The following is a 16,439-nucleotide window of genomic DNA, read 5'->3' on the forward strand; positions in this document are numbered from 1 at the left end:
GGGGCGCTTCTGAGAATCCCCACTACGTCGAAAACAGTCGTATACGATATCCAAAACTCCTCGGAAAAGCGCCGTCACTATTGAGAAGTTGTACCACGCCAAGTTACTACAAAAAAGTATCGCATGAGTGCAATTATTAGGTGCGCTTCTGGATACATTTAGAAGGACGCCAATAAGAGCCCCTTCAAACAATCAGAGAAAGTGCATTTTAAGATAGTTGTAAAAGAATCATTGTGGTCAAGTAAAACACAATGTTTATTAATTTTATTATACATTTATAAATTCTCATAAATACAACATTTATACGACTATCACATCACATTTAACTTATTTTTATGCATTAATAAAAGATTGATGTTGAGTTACAAGTTGCAAGTTACATGTTGTCTATCAGCCAGTGCTTTTATTCCCAATGGAGGCAGCGTGTCTGGAAAAATATTTGAAAAACGGTCCCTTTATTCCATTTGGATATTCAAAAATTGTTCACCAATATACCTTTCACAATTTTAAGCGAAATAACTATGTCTTCAGCACTTCATTATCGTTTTTATTTAAATAACTTATAAGAAGCTAGTTGTGTTTGGTGTTTCACAAAATATAAAATGGCTCTTGTAACAATAGTGATGGCAAAATACTTTCAGGCGAATAGTGATGGCAAAATACTATCACAGTTGGCGATTGTTGCAGTGTCACTTACGAGTCTGCGGTAGCGATGAGGATGAAATGGAACTTTGAAATGCTGGCAGGGTGTAAGCGATGGAGATAAAATGGATTACACTATAACAATCGTCACTTGTTCAACAAAGTATTTTGCATTACTATTGTTAGGAGGCCATTTTGATATTTTGTGAAATACCAAGAGTAAAAAATTAATGCACAATTTCTTGTTCCTCTAGATTTAGTCAAGACTTAGCAGGAATATGTTTGTTTTCATTAATAATTTTGATTATTTTGGGAAAAGTTATCGCGAAAATAAAGCGGTTTTCAACTCGAAAGCCGAAGACATTGTTGTTAGGCTAACAATAGTTAAATGTACATTCGTGAACCTTTTTCGAATATCAAAATGTAATAAAGTGAGTTTTTTCAGATATTTTTCCTAACATGCTGCTTCGATCAAGGACGGTACGGCTAATTTCTTCAGAATAGACGCATAGTTAAGATACTCCTAAAATCCATTATTTTGGTAAATTGGCGTGGTGGAACTTTTCAATAACGACGGCGATCTCCAGATTGGATTTGGATATCATATACGAGTTTTTTCAACGTTGAGATAGATGTGTCATATAATTCAAAGTTAAGTTTTATTTAGCACTAAACCACGGTTGTACATGGAAGTATATTGGTTTTTCAACAAGATTTTGTTAAAATCTCCCCATTTCAAATTTAGTCGCCTATTCATTACGTACACGCACACAGTCTTGAATACGCATAATCGATAACAGGAAGTGTACCCGACTTAATACACGTCAAAACGAAATGAAAAATGACATACGTCAACCATAGGCAACAGCTGACAATCAGAATTATTTACATCGTCGCTTTCTAAAAATCATCAAATTTATTAGCCACTTGTATTTAAGCAATTTTAAAAATATAGATTCTTAGCAAGAATATAAGGTGTTATGTAAATGTGGCCGCTGTAAAAGCCCACAAGTCTAATTTCTCATAGAAAGTATCGTCAAGCAATAAACAGGCATCTCAGACATTTCTCTACAACAAAAAAATGGGGTTTATGTACATTTTAAGTTGGATAGCATTAATATTACAAATCATATTTGTAACCATATCAATAGGTGAGTGTAGAGATAAAGAGTATTTTAGTTGTCCCTCGCCAAACTACTTGGAATGTATGATTATTATAAAAGGTCAGTCGAGTTGGATGTGTGAAACAAACAAAACCCATTTCCAAAAGCCCGTTCATTCCCGGGTGATAACTTATCTCGTTACATATTCGGCATGGGACAATTAATGTTTATTGTGGAATATGTTTATGATTTCTACTTATTCCCTTTATATGTTTTAGCTGCGGGTCTCTACTACATAGCTGAGTTGGTGGAGGAATATACTAGTGCAGCGCGGAAAATGATCCTAATGATGATTAGCTTTACAATGTTCGTTTACGTTATGTTTATATTCTGTGATGAGTTGCCCTGGAGTATTATAATTATGGGATTTGTTACACAGTTCCTGCACTTGTCTATCATGAGCAGTTTTCCATTTATTAGATTTTTATCAATACCCTTCATTGGGACAGTATTGTGTTTGATAGCCAATCATTTGTTGGCTTTCCAATATTTTACCTCAGTGTATTATCCCTTTACACAGGTAAGAGAGTTGACATTATTTTTTTCCTTTTTTAATTTTTTGCATTAATTCTTGATTTTGCAGATTTTAGCATATTTTACAATCTGTTTGTGGATGGTACCTTTTGCTTTGTTCGTATCGTTGAGTGCAAATGATAATGTCCTGCCTACGACGGTCAATGACAGTAATTTTTCCGCCAATCAGGATGTCGTCAGCAATTATTTCTCACGTGGAAAGAAACAGGGTCTATTATCACTCTTTAATTACTTAAAGGATAGCATAATGCCTGGACGTAATAAGAAATCTTTTTGAAATCGATCGAATCACTTGAGGAGTGCCAGGCAAAAGTGAACTAAACATAGTGATTTTTTATATTTTTCAATCTATATTTATTACCATTTGAAAAGACTTTGTAAAAAAAAATAATATTTACGAATGTAAGAGTAAGACTTGAAGCTTTCTAAGATATGGAAGTCGCGGAACCTTTCCAAGACATAGAATTTGGGGTTAAAAAGGATTTTTTGTAATAAACAAACACATAAAACAAAGTCCAATGTACATATCAAAATTTTTCTTAGGTATTTTCTTATCTTGGAGTTAAAAAAAAAAAAAAAAAACAAAATTGCTGTTTATAAAAATATTAACTTTCTTTGAGAAAATATTAGTTTGTCACAAAAATGCTTTCTTTTATAACTAAGAGTAAATTAGACGGCCTACTGTATAGAATAAACACCATTGGTGCGGTTGTTTTCATAAATCCCAGAATCAATTTTGTTTATCTTGTGTTTTAACAGAACCATCAGCCATTCCAAAATAGGCTTTTTGGGCCATATTTACAAACAATCCAGTCTCTACTACTCCGGGTATCATTAAGAGATCTCTATTCACATTGGTCCAATTAAAATTTTCTTCTTGAGGGAAATGCCAGTCCAATATGAAATTGCCATTGTCTAAAGAGAAAAACTGGGAGATGGGAGACTTCTTTTATATGCCTTTAACTATACAAATACCTGTAACACATGGTCCAGCTTTGGCCACTGCCATTCGAAGTTTCAATTCTCCTCCAAATAACTTTTGAATCTTTTTACGTATGGGTATATAGGCCAAAGGCACTACCTCTATCGGGACTCCCTTCTTATATTGTTCTCCTAGCTTTTGCGAGTTCTTAGTATAATCGGCTATGATGATTAGTTTCTCTGCACAGGATGCTACAATTTTCTCTTGTAACAAGCAACCACCACCGCCTTTTATTAAAACCATGTCTTTGTCAACTTCATCGGCTCCATCTATAGCCACATCTAGTTGAGGATACCGATCAAGATCACCCAAAACCAAATCATTCTCTACAATGAGTTGGCGTGCTTGAAAACTGGTGGGAACACAAACAACCTCCAAACCCTCTTCCTTTACACGTTGTGCTAACCTATCAACGGCAAATACAACAGTAGAACCGCTTCCAATGCCAACTGCTGTTTTGTTTTTAACCCACTCATCGACAGCACGATAGGCCGCAATCTTTTTAGCTTCGTTTAGAGACATTAGTGTATTTGTGGCAATGAATCGGCAGATTTCACGTGCTTCTATATGTGCAGGCTTGCAAAGCTGGATGAAGTCTGAGATGCGATTGCAAATGATGCGCCTGTATGTCATATAGATCGGTTTGAAGATAAATTTCAAACATATGAGAGATAATGCAGCTTTAAAAGATTATGACACCTAAAGTAATGTGCTGGAAATGTCGTTGTGGCTGAGAGGCCATTTACACGAAGTGAATTAAATATGTTATCGAGAAATGGAGAAATGCTTATACTCAATACGCTTTCAAACATTTTTTCAAAGAATTAGCTTAGAATTCAATTTGACGAATTGTTGAGAAAATGGCGTTCTCAACAAAAAAAAACAGACTCAATAGTAGAATTCAACACGTTAAGGCCTGTACTATGTTCATTCTTGCGAAAAATTTTTATGTAAAGGCCGGTACTCTGTTCGGTTTTCGCGTTGAAACTCCATACAAAACCAAAAAATGCGAAAAATTTGCGAAATTTTTCCATTTGTGATACTTTGTTTTTTCGTGTTGAAAAACTGACGTTTATAGCACGGCGCCATTTGCAATGTGAATTAAGAAATAATTTATTTATTAAAAACTATTTGTGCGGGTTTATAAATCAAACACGGACCATATTTTTGTTCCGAAACTATACAAAGGATCAAAGGAATAGCAGATCAATTGCCCAAGGAAAAATAAAATGTTATTTTGTAAAAACAAGCAACAACCACCAACTTAACCCAATATCGCTCCCTGTAAAATAGCGCTCCAAGCTACCTAAAAAAACGCCGCTTTCTATGTGCGAAATAATGGTTTCCATAAAAATTTTTCGCAAGAATGAACATAGTACCGGCCTTAAACCATTATTTCGCACATAGAAAGCGGCGTTTTTTTAGGTAGCTTGGAGCGCTATTTTATAGGGAGCGATATTGGATTAAGTTGGTGGTTGTTGCTTGTTTTTACAAAATAACATTTTATTTTTCCTTGGGCAATTGATCTGCTATTCCTTTGATCCTTTGTATAGTTTCAGAACAAAAATATGGTCCGTGTTTGATTTATAAACCCGCACAAATAGTTTTTAATAAATAAATTATTTCTTAATTCACATTGCAAATGGCGCCGCGCTATAAACGTCAGTTTTTCAACACGAAAAAACAAAGTATCACAAATGGAAAAAATTTCGCAAATTTTTCGCATTGTTTGATTTTTTATGAAGTTTCAACGCGAAAACCGAACAGAGTACCGGCCTTTAGCAAAAATTTCTCAACAACTTTTCAAACTAAATTTCATTTTAATGCTTCAAACCTATTGAAAAATTTGTTGAAGGCAATCACCCTGCCAGCATTTCAAAGTTCCATTTCATCCTCATCGCTACCACAGACTAGTAAATGTCACCACAACCATCGCGAACTGTGATGGGGGAAGCATATCAAAAAGTACAAAATGTACATGAAAGTATTTTGCCATCACTACTGTTAGAAGAGCCATTTTATTTTTTGTGAAACGCCAAGCGCAACCAGCTTGTTTTATTTTATTTAAATAAAAACGAAAATAAAGTTCTGAAAACATAGATATTACGCTTAAAATTGTGAAAGGTATATGGTGAACAATGTTCGACTTTCCAAATAGAATAAAGTGATCGTTTTTCAAATATTTTTCCAGGCACGCTGTCTGTGAAAACACGATTGTTTATTGATTAATGCGCTTTACAGACTATCAGTTCTTCCGGACGGAATGTCGGTGTTTGTAAGGAATCTTACAGTGTGTCGGAACGATGCGACTTGTCGGCGATGACTAAATAATCGGTAAATGTGTTATCGATCCCATAAACATGCAGCAGTATCGATTATGCCTTCGGACTTAGCTTATAATATGCACAACATATGGGATATGTTCGACACAAGCACTGTCGTCCGGAATAACTGATATTATGTAAAGCGCATAAAGCGCATTATGTCCTTGTGTTGATATGGTGTGTAGCGGGGGCATAAATGTAAATACGCCATCACAATATCGGTTGGTGAAAACACTAATTTGGTATAAAGGTGTAATTTCGGTTTATCAATGTAAACTCGGTCGCAACGACTGAGAGTACCAGAACTTCCGGTTCCTGCTTACAGACTAAGACAATACACAAACCATACAAAGGAAAATGTGGATACTAACATTTGGTGTAAAATAGCTTAGCCAATACACAAACACGATGTTACGTTGCCTCTAGGAATATTCACCCCTATACCCTCTTGGACTTTCATATATCATATATGGCTGAACATATATTAGCTCCGTTCGAGAACCCGATAATTTTTGTAATTATCACAAATGTTTACTGGAAGTCGTTCGTTTACACCAAAAAGCCAGCAAAAGAGAGCCGGAGGAAGGCTACATCATAGACCCTATATTATATAGGTGATCCACTTGTCTCCGGAAAAAAATGTGTCAGTTCCAAAAATTAATTTTCTGACATTTCGTTTTGATTTTTTTCGTAAAGAGACAGTTCCAAACATTAATTTTCGTGCATTTGCTTTTGTGTTGTTCGTTACGAGTGATCCACTTGTCTCCGGAAAAAATGTGTCAGTTCCAAAAATTAATTTTCTGACATTTCGTTTTGATTTTTTCGTAAAGAGACAGTTCCAAACATTAATTTTCGTGCATTTGCTTTTGTGTTGTTCGTTACGAGCAAAACTGCTCAATATTTCGTATTTTCGCGGTTTTGGTCACAATTTTTGTTCAAATATGAACTTTTAATATATTAATTTATTTATAAATCCACTGGTGCATCATAAAGGTTCTAATTTTGTGTAAAATTGGCAAACTACAAAAAGGAAAACGAAAGAGAATGTAAGCGTGCTCTTATTTTCTTCGTTTATTCTTAATCTTCGGAACTGTCAAACATCGTTTGACACAGATGAACCATCTTTATAGTATAGGTCTATGGACTACATTTGACAGTTATCAGATAGAGAAATAGCAATTTTTGCATACGTTGCCAGCTGGTTGTTGATAACAACATAGACCAAGGAAGGTATAGACATCTCAAGTGAATTTACAGCGCTGTAGTTTGTCTGCACACCGTAGATGGCTCTTTTTCGTCTGCAATTGAGTGATTTTTTAATTTGGCTTTAATTTGTTTTCTTTCCTTTGTTCTCTCGTTGAAACACCAAATATTGTGAAAGTTTATAAAATACTATTCATCCACACCTTTTTTGTAATGCAAATTGACTAATTTATACGGTTATTCTCGTTTTCCAAAAATAAATTGAGTCACTTGACTGCGCAATTGAGTGGAATGACTGCGCACTGCAAATAAACAAAACCATGGTGTATTATCAAAGTATGTCTTTATATTTAATTGGTCTATGATAACAAACAAAGCACCCCTACCATGTACATTTTCCACAAATACAATTGGAAAATAAAAAACAGGTTTCGTTTTTATTGTTTTAGAAGCTGAAATTTTGAATGTGCAAATAGTTACGCGTACTTTTCAGCAATTTTAAACAAAGAGAGTAAAATACTCTCTTATGCGCTTTACAGACTATCAGTTATTCTGGACGGAATGTTGGTGTTTATAAAGTATCTTACAGTGTGTCGGATCGATACGACTTGTTGGCGATGACTAAATAATCGGTAAATGTGTTATCGATCCCACAAACATGCAGCAGTATGCCTTCGGACTTAACTGATAATGTGCACAATATATGGGATATGTTCGACACGAGCACTGTCGTCCGGAATAACTGATAGTCTGTAATGCGCATTACTCTCTTGCTAGTTTTTACTGGAAAAGTACGCGAACAGATTTATTGACGCCGTTCTATGTTTTTTAAAATTTAAATTATCCAATTATCATCTTCTGATATGCGTAAGTAAGGGAAGTTTATGAATGACACGACGTGTTACCAATTCAAATTTTCACACATTTTTCGTGAGAACATATCTAAAGGCCGGTACTCTGTTCGGTTTTCGCGTTGAAACTCCATACAAAACCAAAAAATGCGAAAAATTTGCGAAATTTTTTCCATTTGTGATACTTTGTTTTTTCGTGTTGAAAAACTGACGTTTATAGCACGGCGCCATTTGCAATGTGAATTAAGAAATAATTTATTTATTAAAAACTATTTGTGCGGGTTTATAAATCAAACACGGACCATATTTTTGTTCCGAAACTATACAAAGGATCAAAGGAATAGCAGATCAATTGCCCAAGGAAAAATAAAATGTTATTTTGTAAAAACAAGCAACACCACCAACTTAATCCAATATCGCTCCCTGTAAAATAGCGCTCCAAGCTACCTAAAAAACGCCGCTTTCTATGTGCGAAATAATGGTTTCCATAAAAATTTTTCGCAAGAATGAACATAGTACCGGCCTTAAAACCCAAAAATAGTTATATTTTCTCGTTTTGTGCGTAAGTTAATTTTATAATAGCTACCTGTTTATTCCGTGATTGGTAATTCTATTCATCATACGCACCATTGGCCTGTTAACTTTACTCCTGAATTTGATTCATTATTAAAATGGGAGGCCAGCTCATTAAAATAAATTTACACGGCAAAGTTATGATGTGTTGGGTATTCTTTAGTGCTAGCACAACTGGCTCATTGGAAGTTGATAATTTAATAGTGTCCTGCTTTAAGAATTCGTTTGGTTCATTCTTTAACGGCAAATTATGTTGATTTTATGGCAACTCCTGCTGTGTTTTCGATTTTCAATTTGGCCATTTTCATTAAATGCTGTTTTTTTTCGCAAATTCAAATTAACACCAACAGTGAGTTTCCCTTTGGTGCAATGCGATCTCATTAAACTATTCCCATTCGCTCTGGCAGAAAAAGGGGAAGAAAGAGAAATGCGAAAAAGGACAACAAGGATAACAACAGCAAATAAATTTCCGTAACGTTGATGATGCTGCTGTTGTGTTACACTTTTTTTTTGCATTTGGCCTTTTCATACGGTTCGTTGACGCGTTTCGCTGAACAAAGGCCCAGAGAAATGAAATGGACAAAATTATGCTGGGGAAAAGATACCTGATGAGTCTCTAAGGATAATGGGGGAAGGATTGAATAAAAAAAAGAAACAACTGATGGTAGTCGTAGTTAGTGTCGGAATGATGGGCAATACCAAATGATGTTGGTTAGGCTAGTGTAAAATTACTCCTACACAAGGGATTTGAAGCTGATGCAGTCTTTGCTGTAGCCCCATAATGACAATGATGAGGATGATGTCGCTGACGATGATTGTTGATTGTTTACATTGGACAGCAGTGGAAGAAGTATCAACTACATACCATTTTCAGTAAAGGAAGTCCTAATACTAGGATAGTAAGGTATAGTACATATCCATTAGCAAGAACACAGAGAATGACTTCATAAAGACTATTTGTAAAATAGTGGTGTATAATCCTACTATCTTTAGATAATAGTCTGGTATACTTAAGAACCATAGAATATAAACTTGTAGAAAAATATACATGTATTGACTTCTTAGCCATTAGGTAGTTAATGGTTCGAGACAATTAATGATTTGGCCTTTATCTGCTATATTGGATAGAGCATTAATTTAAAAAGTAAAAAGAAATCATGGAAAATATTTTGAATTGAAATATTAGCACGAATAATTCAAATCAAAAACTTATAATGACAAGGCATACAAAAGGCCGAATTCCTTTTATCAGATTTTTGAAAACTATAAATGTCCGAAAAAGAACGGCTAAGAGGTTATTTTTCGGACATTTATAGGTCATAGCACTATCTAACCTTCAGAGGCTTTAAATTCAATATGCCATTAAGGGCATCTGTGTTTTACTAAATGCGTTTGAGACATACAAGTACTCAACTCTTATTATTAAAAAGTAACCGATTCTACTTAAGACCCACAGAAAGATGTGTCGACGATAACTCATTTAGCCCCAATATAGGGCAATATTTCGTAAGCTTATACTATACTACTATGTGATCAGAGGATACAAGCCTTATAATTATAGATCTAGAGTTATAAAAACCGGGTTTTTTTGAAAGTCGATTTTTCTGGGTTTTAAAAACCCGAACTTTTTTCCAAAACCGCTGGACGGAAATATTTTTTTTATATAAGTTTTTTGGTTGTCCGTTCTACCCCGTCTGTTGTTGTCAATTTGAATATTTTAGCTTTTGCCACTATAAAAAAACCCTTTGTGAACCCATCACTAAGAAAACCGTTGAATAATTTTAAAAAATTTAGATTATTTTTAGAAAATTTTAGCTAACCAATACTGCAAACGCTGACACCAATATCACAAAAATAAGTTAATATTTTTCAATAAATTCAAGAAAATTTATTACACAATATTTATTTTTTTTATATCCTCCACCATAGGATGGGGGTATATTAACTTTGTCATTCCGTTTGTAACACATCGAAATATTGCTCTAAGACCCCATAAAGTATATATATTCTGGGTCGTGGTGAAATTCTGCGTCGATCTGAGCATGTCCGTCCGTCCGTCTGTTGAAAACACGCTAACTTCCGAACGAAACAAGCTATCGGCTTGAAACTTGGCGCAAGTAGTTGTTATTGATGTAGGTCGGATGGTATTGCAAATGGGCCATATCGGTTTAGTTTTACGTATAGCCCCCATATAAACGGACTCCCCAAATTTGGCTTGCCATTGCCCTAAGAGAAGCAAATTTCAAATTGGTACATGGTGTTAGTATATGGTCTCTAACAACCATGCAAAAATTGGTCCACATCGGTCCATAATTACATATAGCCCCCATATAAACCGATCCCCCGATTTGGCTTGCGGAGCCTCTAAGAGAAGCAAATTTCATCCGATCCGGTTGAAATTCGGTACATGGTGTTAGTATATGGTATCCAATAACCATGAAAAAATTGGTCCACATCGGTCCATTATTACATATAGCCCCCATATAAACCGATCCCCCGATTTGGCTTGCGGAGCCTCTAAGAGAAGCAAATATCAACCGATCCGGTTAAAATTTGGTACATGGTGTTAGTATATGGTATCTAACAACCATGCAAAAATTGGTCCACATCGGTTCATAATTATATATAGCCCCCATATAAACTGATCCCCCGATTTGGCTTGCGGAGCCTCTAAGAGAAGCAAATTTCATCCGATCCGGCTGAAATTTGGTACATGGTGTTAGTATATGGTCTCTACTCACCATGCAAAAATTGGTCCACATCGATATATAATTATATATAGCCCCCATATAAACCGATCACCAGATTTGACCTCCGGAACCTCTTGGAAGACCAAAATTCATCTGATTCAGTTGAAATTTGGTACGTGGTGTTAATATATGGCCTCAAACACCCATGCAAAAATTGGTCGAAATCGGTCAATAATTATATATAGGCCCCATAAAAACCGATCCCCAGATTTGACCTCCGGAGCCCCTTGGAAGAGCAAAACTCATCCGACTCGGTTGAAATTTGGTACGTGATGTTAGTATATGATATTTAAAACCATGCCAAAAGTGGTCCATATCAGTCCATAATCATATATAGCCCCCATATAAACCGATCCCGAGATTTGGTTTAGGAGCCTCTTGGAGGAGCAAATTTCATCCGAGTCAGTCGAAATTTGGTACATTGTGCTAGTATGTTGCCGTTAACAACCATGCCTAACTAGGGTCCATATCGGTCTATAGTTATATATAGCCCTCAGATAAATCGATCCCCAATCACACAAAAATTGGTCCATATCAAGTTCATAATTCTATATAGCCCCCATATAAGCCACCCCCATATTTCAATTCTGACTCTCTACGTACCGTGCAAAAGTCCATGTCGATTCGTAATTATTTGTAGACTTATCTATACATACCTTTTTTGTCTAATATATATCACGTATGGTCTAACTCACAATTTAGAAAACGATGTTAAGAAGTTTTAAGATAGTCTTTCGTATAAGTTTCTAAGCAATCCATGGTGGAGGGTACATAAGATTCGGCCTGGCCGAACTTCCGGCCGTATATACTTGTTTTCACTTGTTGAAGAAAATTTTGTAGTTTGGAGGAAAAAAATTGGTGTTAAACATTGTAAGAATGTCTATAGTGCCACACAGAGTTCAAAATGGGCGCATTTGTAGTAAAATTTTTAAATTTAGAAAAATAATGAACTAATTTGTGAGAAGTACTTAGGAAATCTTTATGCTTCATTTGTGTATAATTTTTTCCCGTTTTTTAGTCAATTTAACTAACGTATGCAAAAAATTATTAGAGTTAAGGAAACTTTCTTCCAACATAATAATTTCATGAAATAAAATTAATTTAAATTGGCTTTTAGTGAAATAGAGAGTTCACTTAATATTAATATTAGTAGTTTTTTTTTGAGCGTAGCACATTTAAAATGTGTTTGACTTATGAAGATTATACTAAAACTAGTCAAAAAAAAAAAAAAAAAAAATAATAATAATAATTGTTCTGGCTTTTAGGTAGATTTATTATATATTTTTAAACATTTTTTTTAAATACATTTACACAAAAATATACATAAATTTATTAATGGTTTTCCATCTACTTTGGTACGGTAGAACCTCGTATACAGGAGCTAGCAAACAGTTTTTTATGTTCAAAATAACTTAAGGAAAAGTTAAATTTCATAAGTGGGGTATAAGGAGGTAGAAGGTCATCTGTAACACTATAATTAGCAAAATAATAGCGATAGTTCTGTATAAGAAAAAAAAAAAAACAAACGAAATATCAACAAAATAAATTAAGAACTAGTTTCAGAAAATTTACTTACACCCTTTACAGGACATGCATAGGGAAGATTACCGGTTTTTCTGACTTCCTTCATGAGTCGTTTGACCAGCGGTGTACCCATTATTTGACTTAGAAAATCACAGATGTTCAGTTTCACATCAAGGAATGTAATTATTTTATTGTTTTTTGGCAATTGAAATGAAATCAGTATGCGCACCTCAGAATCTCTGGCTAAATCATTATTCAATACAACATTCACATTGGTCATAAAGAAATTTGTTGAGATTTTATTGAAACTACAATTGACACTCTTTATCACTGTCCCAAAATGATAGCAGACAAATTCTTGTATTTCCACATTGAAGCGTCTTTTTGCTGCCTGTTTATAGACGATATTTGAAGTAAAAAGAGTTAAAACAAAACGTAATAGTTAATATGTACAGTTTCTCTTTCTCCACACAGAAAAAAATTTCACGAAAAATTTTCCAATTAAAATTTTAATTGAGTTTTAAAAAAATATTCAATTAAAAATTTAATTGAATCAACAAATTTTTTAATTGAAATAAAAATCAATCACATAAATTAATAGTATCAATTAACTTTTTAATTGGATCAATTAATTTTTAATAGAGCTTCAATTAATTTTTTAATTGATACTATCATTTCTGTGATGGAAGACATTTCAATTAAAAAATTAATTGGATCAATTAATTTCGTGATTGAATCAGAAATTTTTTTTGTGTGCAATTAGTACAAAGAAAAAATACTTTTCTACGTAACGAAATTTTAGACAAACGAAACTCCACTTTCTTATAAAGTATTTTCTTTTACAGCAACAAAACACGAATTTGTGATAAGCGATTCAACGGTTGTGGCCAACCGTTGTGTGTCCAATATTGTGTATAAGCGCGCAGGCGATATGTGAGCAAAAGCAATGTATCAAGTATGAAAACGCTATAACCCTCTGATATCCTATTTTTTTCTAAATAATAAAATATTCAAGGTTTTCCTCATCTCTACGGTAGGTTAGGTTAGGTGGCAGCCCGATGTATAATGCTCACTTAGACTATTAAGTTCATTGTGATACCAGTCCATTGTGTATAGTCTCTAGTGAAATTTTACTAGTATGCTCGGTTTCCGACCCCAAAAATTCCTTTTCGACACGGCCAATTTTTTCAACCAACTATTTTTATACCCTCCACCATAAGATGGTGGGTATATTAACTTTGTCCGTTTGTAACACATCGAAATATTGCTCTAAGACCCCATAGAGTATATATATATATATATATATATATATATATATATATATATATATATATATATATATATATATATATATATATATATATATATATATATATATATATATATATATATATATATATATATATATATATATATATATATATATATATATATATATATATATATATATATATATATATATATATATATATATATATATATATTGGGTCGTGATGAAATTCTGAGTCGATCTAAGCATGTCCGTCCGTCCGTCCGTCTGTTGAAATTCCGAACGAAACAAGCAATCGACTTGAAACTTGGCACAAGTAGTTGTGATTGATGCAGGTCGGATGCTATTGCAAATGGGCCATATTGGACCACTTTTACGTATAGCCCCCATATAAACCGACCCCCAGATTTGGTTTGCGGAGCCTCTTAGAGAAGCAAATTTCATCTGTTCCAGTTGAAATTTGCTACGTGGATTTAATATATAGTCCCTAATACCCAGGCAAAAATTTATCCATATCGATCAATAATTATATATAGACAATTGAGAAGACGGTGTTAATAAGTTTTAAGATACCTAGCCATTGGCAAGTGTTACCGCAACCCAAGTAATTCGATTGTGGATGACAGTCTTTAGTACTAGTTTCTATGCAATCCATGGTGGAGGGTACATAAGATTCGGTCTGGCCGAACTTACGGCCGTATATAACAGGTTGGCTGATAAGTCCCCGGTCTAACAAGGAGGCAGAGTCCGGAAACTCATTATCAATCCAAGTTTTTGCTTCCACCGTATTTTTTCCCTTCAGAAAACAGTATTTTATTAAAACACGAAATTCCTTTTTTCCATTTTTTTTCACAATAACAAAAGTTGCTTCACAAAAGATGCTCTATCTCACAAACTAATTGACTTACAGACGTTAAATTTTGACACGAATCATTTGAAGGTTGGTACTATATAAAAATAATATGCATTTAATACTAGCGACGCCATCTATGCTGCCTTTCCTGAAGAAACACGGTTGTTCCGTACTGTTTTGGCCGGATTTGGCATCTTGCCATTACGGTAAAAAGGCCATGGAGTGGTACGCCGCCAACAACGTGCAGGTGGTTCCCAAGGACAAGAACCCTCCCAACACGCCAGAGCACCGCCCAATTGAGAAATACTGGGCTATTGTCAAGCGGAACCTAAAGAAGGCCAAAAAAACTGCTAAGGACGAGCAGCAGTTCAAGGCAAACTGGCTTTCTGCGGCGAAGAAGGTGGCTGTACAAAATCTGATGCAGGTGTCAAGCGTGAGGCCCGGCAATTCGGATTTGGAAAAGCGAAAGCCTAACTGAATATTTTTCCTGAATTTTATACTAATTGAACTTGAAAAAGAAATTTAATTTGATTTTTTAAATAAACGATTTCAATGATTTACACGCGTTTTCCCTTGACCAAATTTTGACCGTATCACCCTTTAAATATATAAATGTCGTCATACATATTTTGGCACTTTTAATTTAATGTTTTGTCGGAAATAGTACCTACCTTAAGTTGTTTTTTGTTTTAACCATTTTTGTTGTTTTTATGACCCCCCTCCAAAGAGCTTTGGTATCAGAGGGTTAATATTCCTTTGATAGTTGCATGTAGGTGTATATGTAAATGTATCGTATTACCCTAGCTTTTTGGTTCAAGCCAAAGCTTTTGAAAGTCTGTATTGTATAAATGTCATATGTAGCTTACCTCCGATTTTAAAGAACTATTAAATAGTAATACTAGTAGTACGAATTTTAACTGCATTTTATCAGAACAAACTTCACACTAAAGTATTAAAATGTTTCCAATACATTTAGAAAGACGATTTATCAAGATTGATTTTAGAAAATTGTTTTTTTTTGTTTGGGTCTATTTGAAAAATGTATTTATAATTGCCTTTTCCGCTTACGAAAATATCAAAAAAACTGTGATAATCTGTACTTAAAATTAATTGAAAAACATACTTTTTAATACGTTTACACTGAATAAAACTATTGGCCTATTTTATGCAACCTTAATTTTAAAACCCAAATGGCGAATACTGTCGGGAAAATGTCCTACAGGCAGTATTGAAGCTGTGGGCAGATGAATGGCAGGCTTAAAAGAAAGTTCTCCCTTCATTTCTACCGCACAATGGCCATCAAAATGTCAGGATCTCAATGCGTTGGAATTTTTAGCCTGGGGGCATTTTGGAGGGAACGGCAGAGACACTTTCGTGCAGCATGTGATGGCTATGTCAGCCCTTTGAAGGTCATAATTCGTGCCAAAGGTTGCCTCTTCGAGCAAATCTAAACTGATTCTGGAATTTGATGTTATTGCCGATTTGTTTTTGCTTATGAACAGTATAACTTGAAAAACAAAATGAAAAAATATAGCGCTTTTCTTAGTTGCATTACATATCAGCCAAACTGTATGTGGTCTGAGGACACAACTTTGGTTTTCATGGATATCTTTGTTATGTTAGATTTATCAAAATAATTATTTTTTTGCTATATACTGGCTTAGGTTTAGGTTTAGATAGATTTTTTACACATCATCAAATATTAAAAATAACAAAAATACAAAATACATTTACACAAAAACTGTATTAATTTTTTTTAATGGTTTCCCA

The 16,439-nt window shown here is 34.2% G+C and overlaps 3 protein-coding genes and 1 long non-coding RNA gene across 4 annotated transcripts; 1 reads left to right on the plus strand and 3 right to left on the minus strand.

Moving 5' to 3' along the window:
• Positions 1-237: 237 nt before the first annotated feature.
• On the minus strand, positions 238-746 carry LOC142241935 (uncharacterized). Its single transcript, XR_012723879.1, has 2 exons — positions 496-746; positions 238-427 (listed from the first exon to the last, which is right to left on the minus strand). It is a non-coding gene; the product is annotated as an uncharacterized LOC142241935 (long non-coding RNA).
• A 747-nt stretch (positions 747-1,493) lies between these two features.
• On the plus strand, positions 1,494-2,852 carry LOC142238414 (protein TEX261). Its single transcript, XM_075310053.1, has 3 exons — positions 1,494-1,793; positions 2,024-2,325; positions 2,389-2,852. Exons 1-3 carry the CDS (start codon positions 1,724-1,726, stop codon positions 2,614-2,616), a joined length of 600 nt encoding a protein of 199 aa, XP_075166168.1. The 5' UTR covers positions 1,494-1,723; the 3' UTR covers positions 2,617-2,852.
• Positions 2,853-2,926: 74 nt separating this feature from the next.
• Positions 2,927-4,010, minus strand: Rpi (Ribose-5-phosphate isomerase). The gene is made up of 2 exons (XM_075310052.1): positions 3,315-4,010; positions 2,927-3,254 (listed from the first exon to the last, which is right to left on the minus strand). Exons 1-2 carry the CDS (start codon positions 3,952-3,954, stop codon positions 3,070-3,072), a joined length of 825 nt encoding a protein of 274 aa, XP_075166167.1. The 5' UTR covers positions 3,955-4,010; the 3' UTR covers positions 2,927-3,069.
• A 5,153-nt stretch (positions 4,011-9,163) lies between these two features.
• Positions 9,164-15,949, minus strand: LOC142239487 (uncharacterized). Its single transcript, XM_075311282.1, has 4 exons — positions 15,842-15,949; positions 12,599-12,937; positions 12,374-12,522; positions 9,164-9,281 (listed from the first exon to the last, which is right to left on the minus strand). Exons 1-4 carry the CDS (start codon positions 15,947-15,949, stop codon positions 9,164-9,166), a joined length of 714 nt encoding a protein of 237 aa, XP_075167397.1.
• Between the last annotated feature and the right edge of the window lie 490 nt (positions 15,950-16,439).

The sequence above is a fragment of the Haematobia irritans genome, chromosome 5, assembly GCF_050003625.1.
Source record: "Haematobia irritans isolate KBUSLIRL chromosome 5, ASM5000362v1, whole genome shotgun sequence".
Classification (NCBI taxonomy): domain Eukaryota; kingdom Metazoa; phylum Arthropoda; class Insecta; order Diptera; family Muscidae; genus Haematobia; species Haematobia irritans.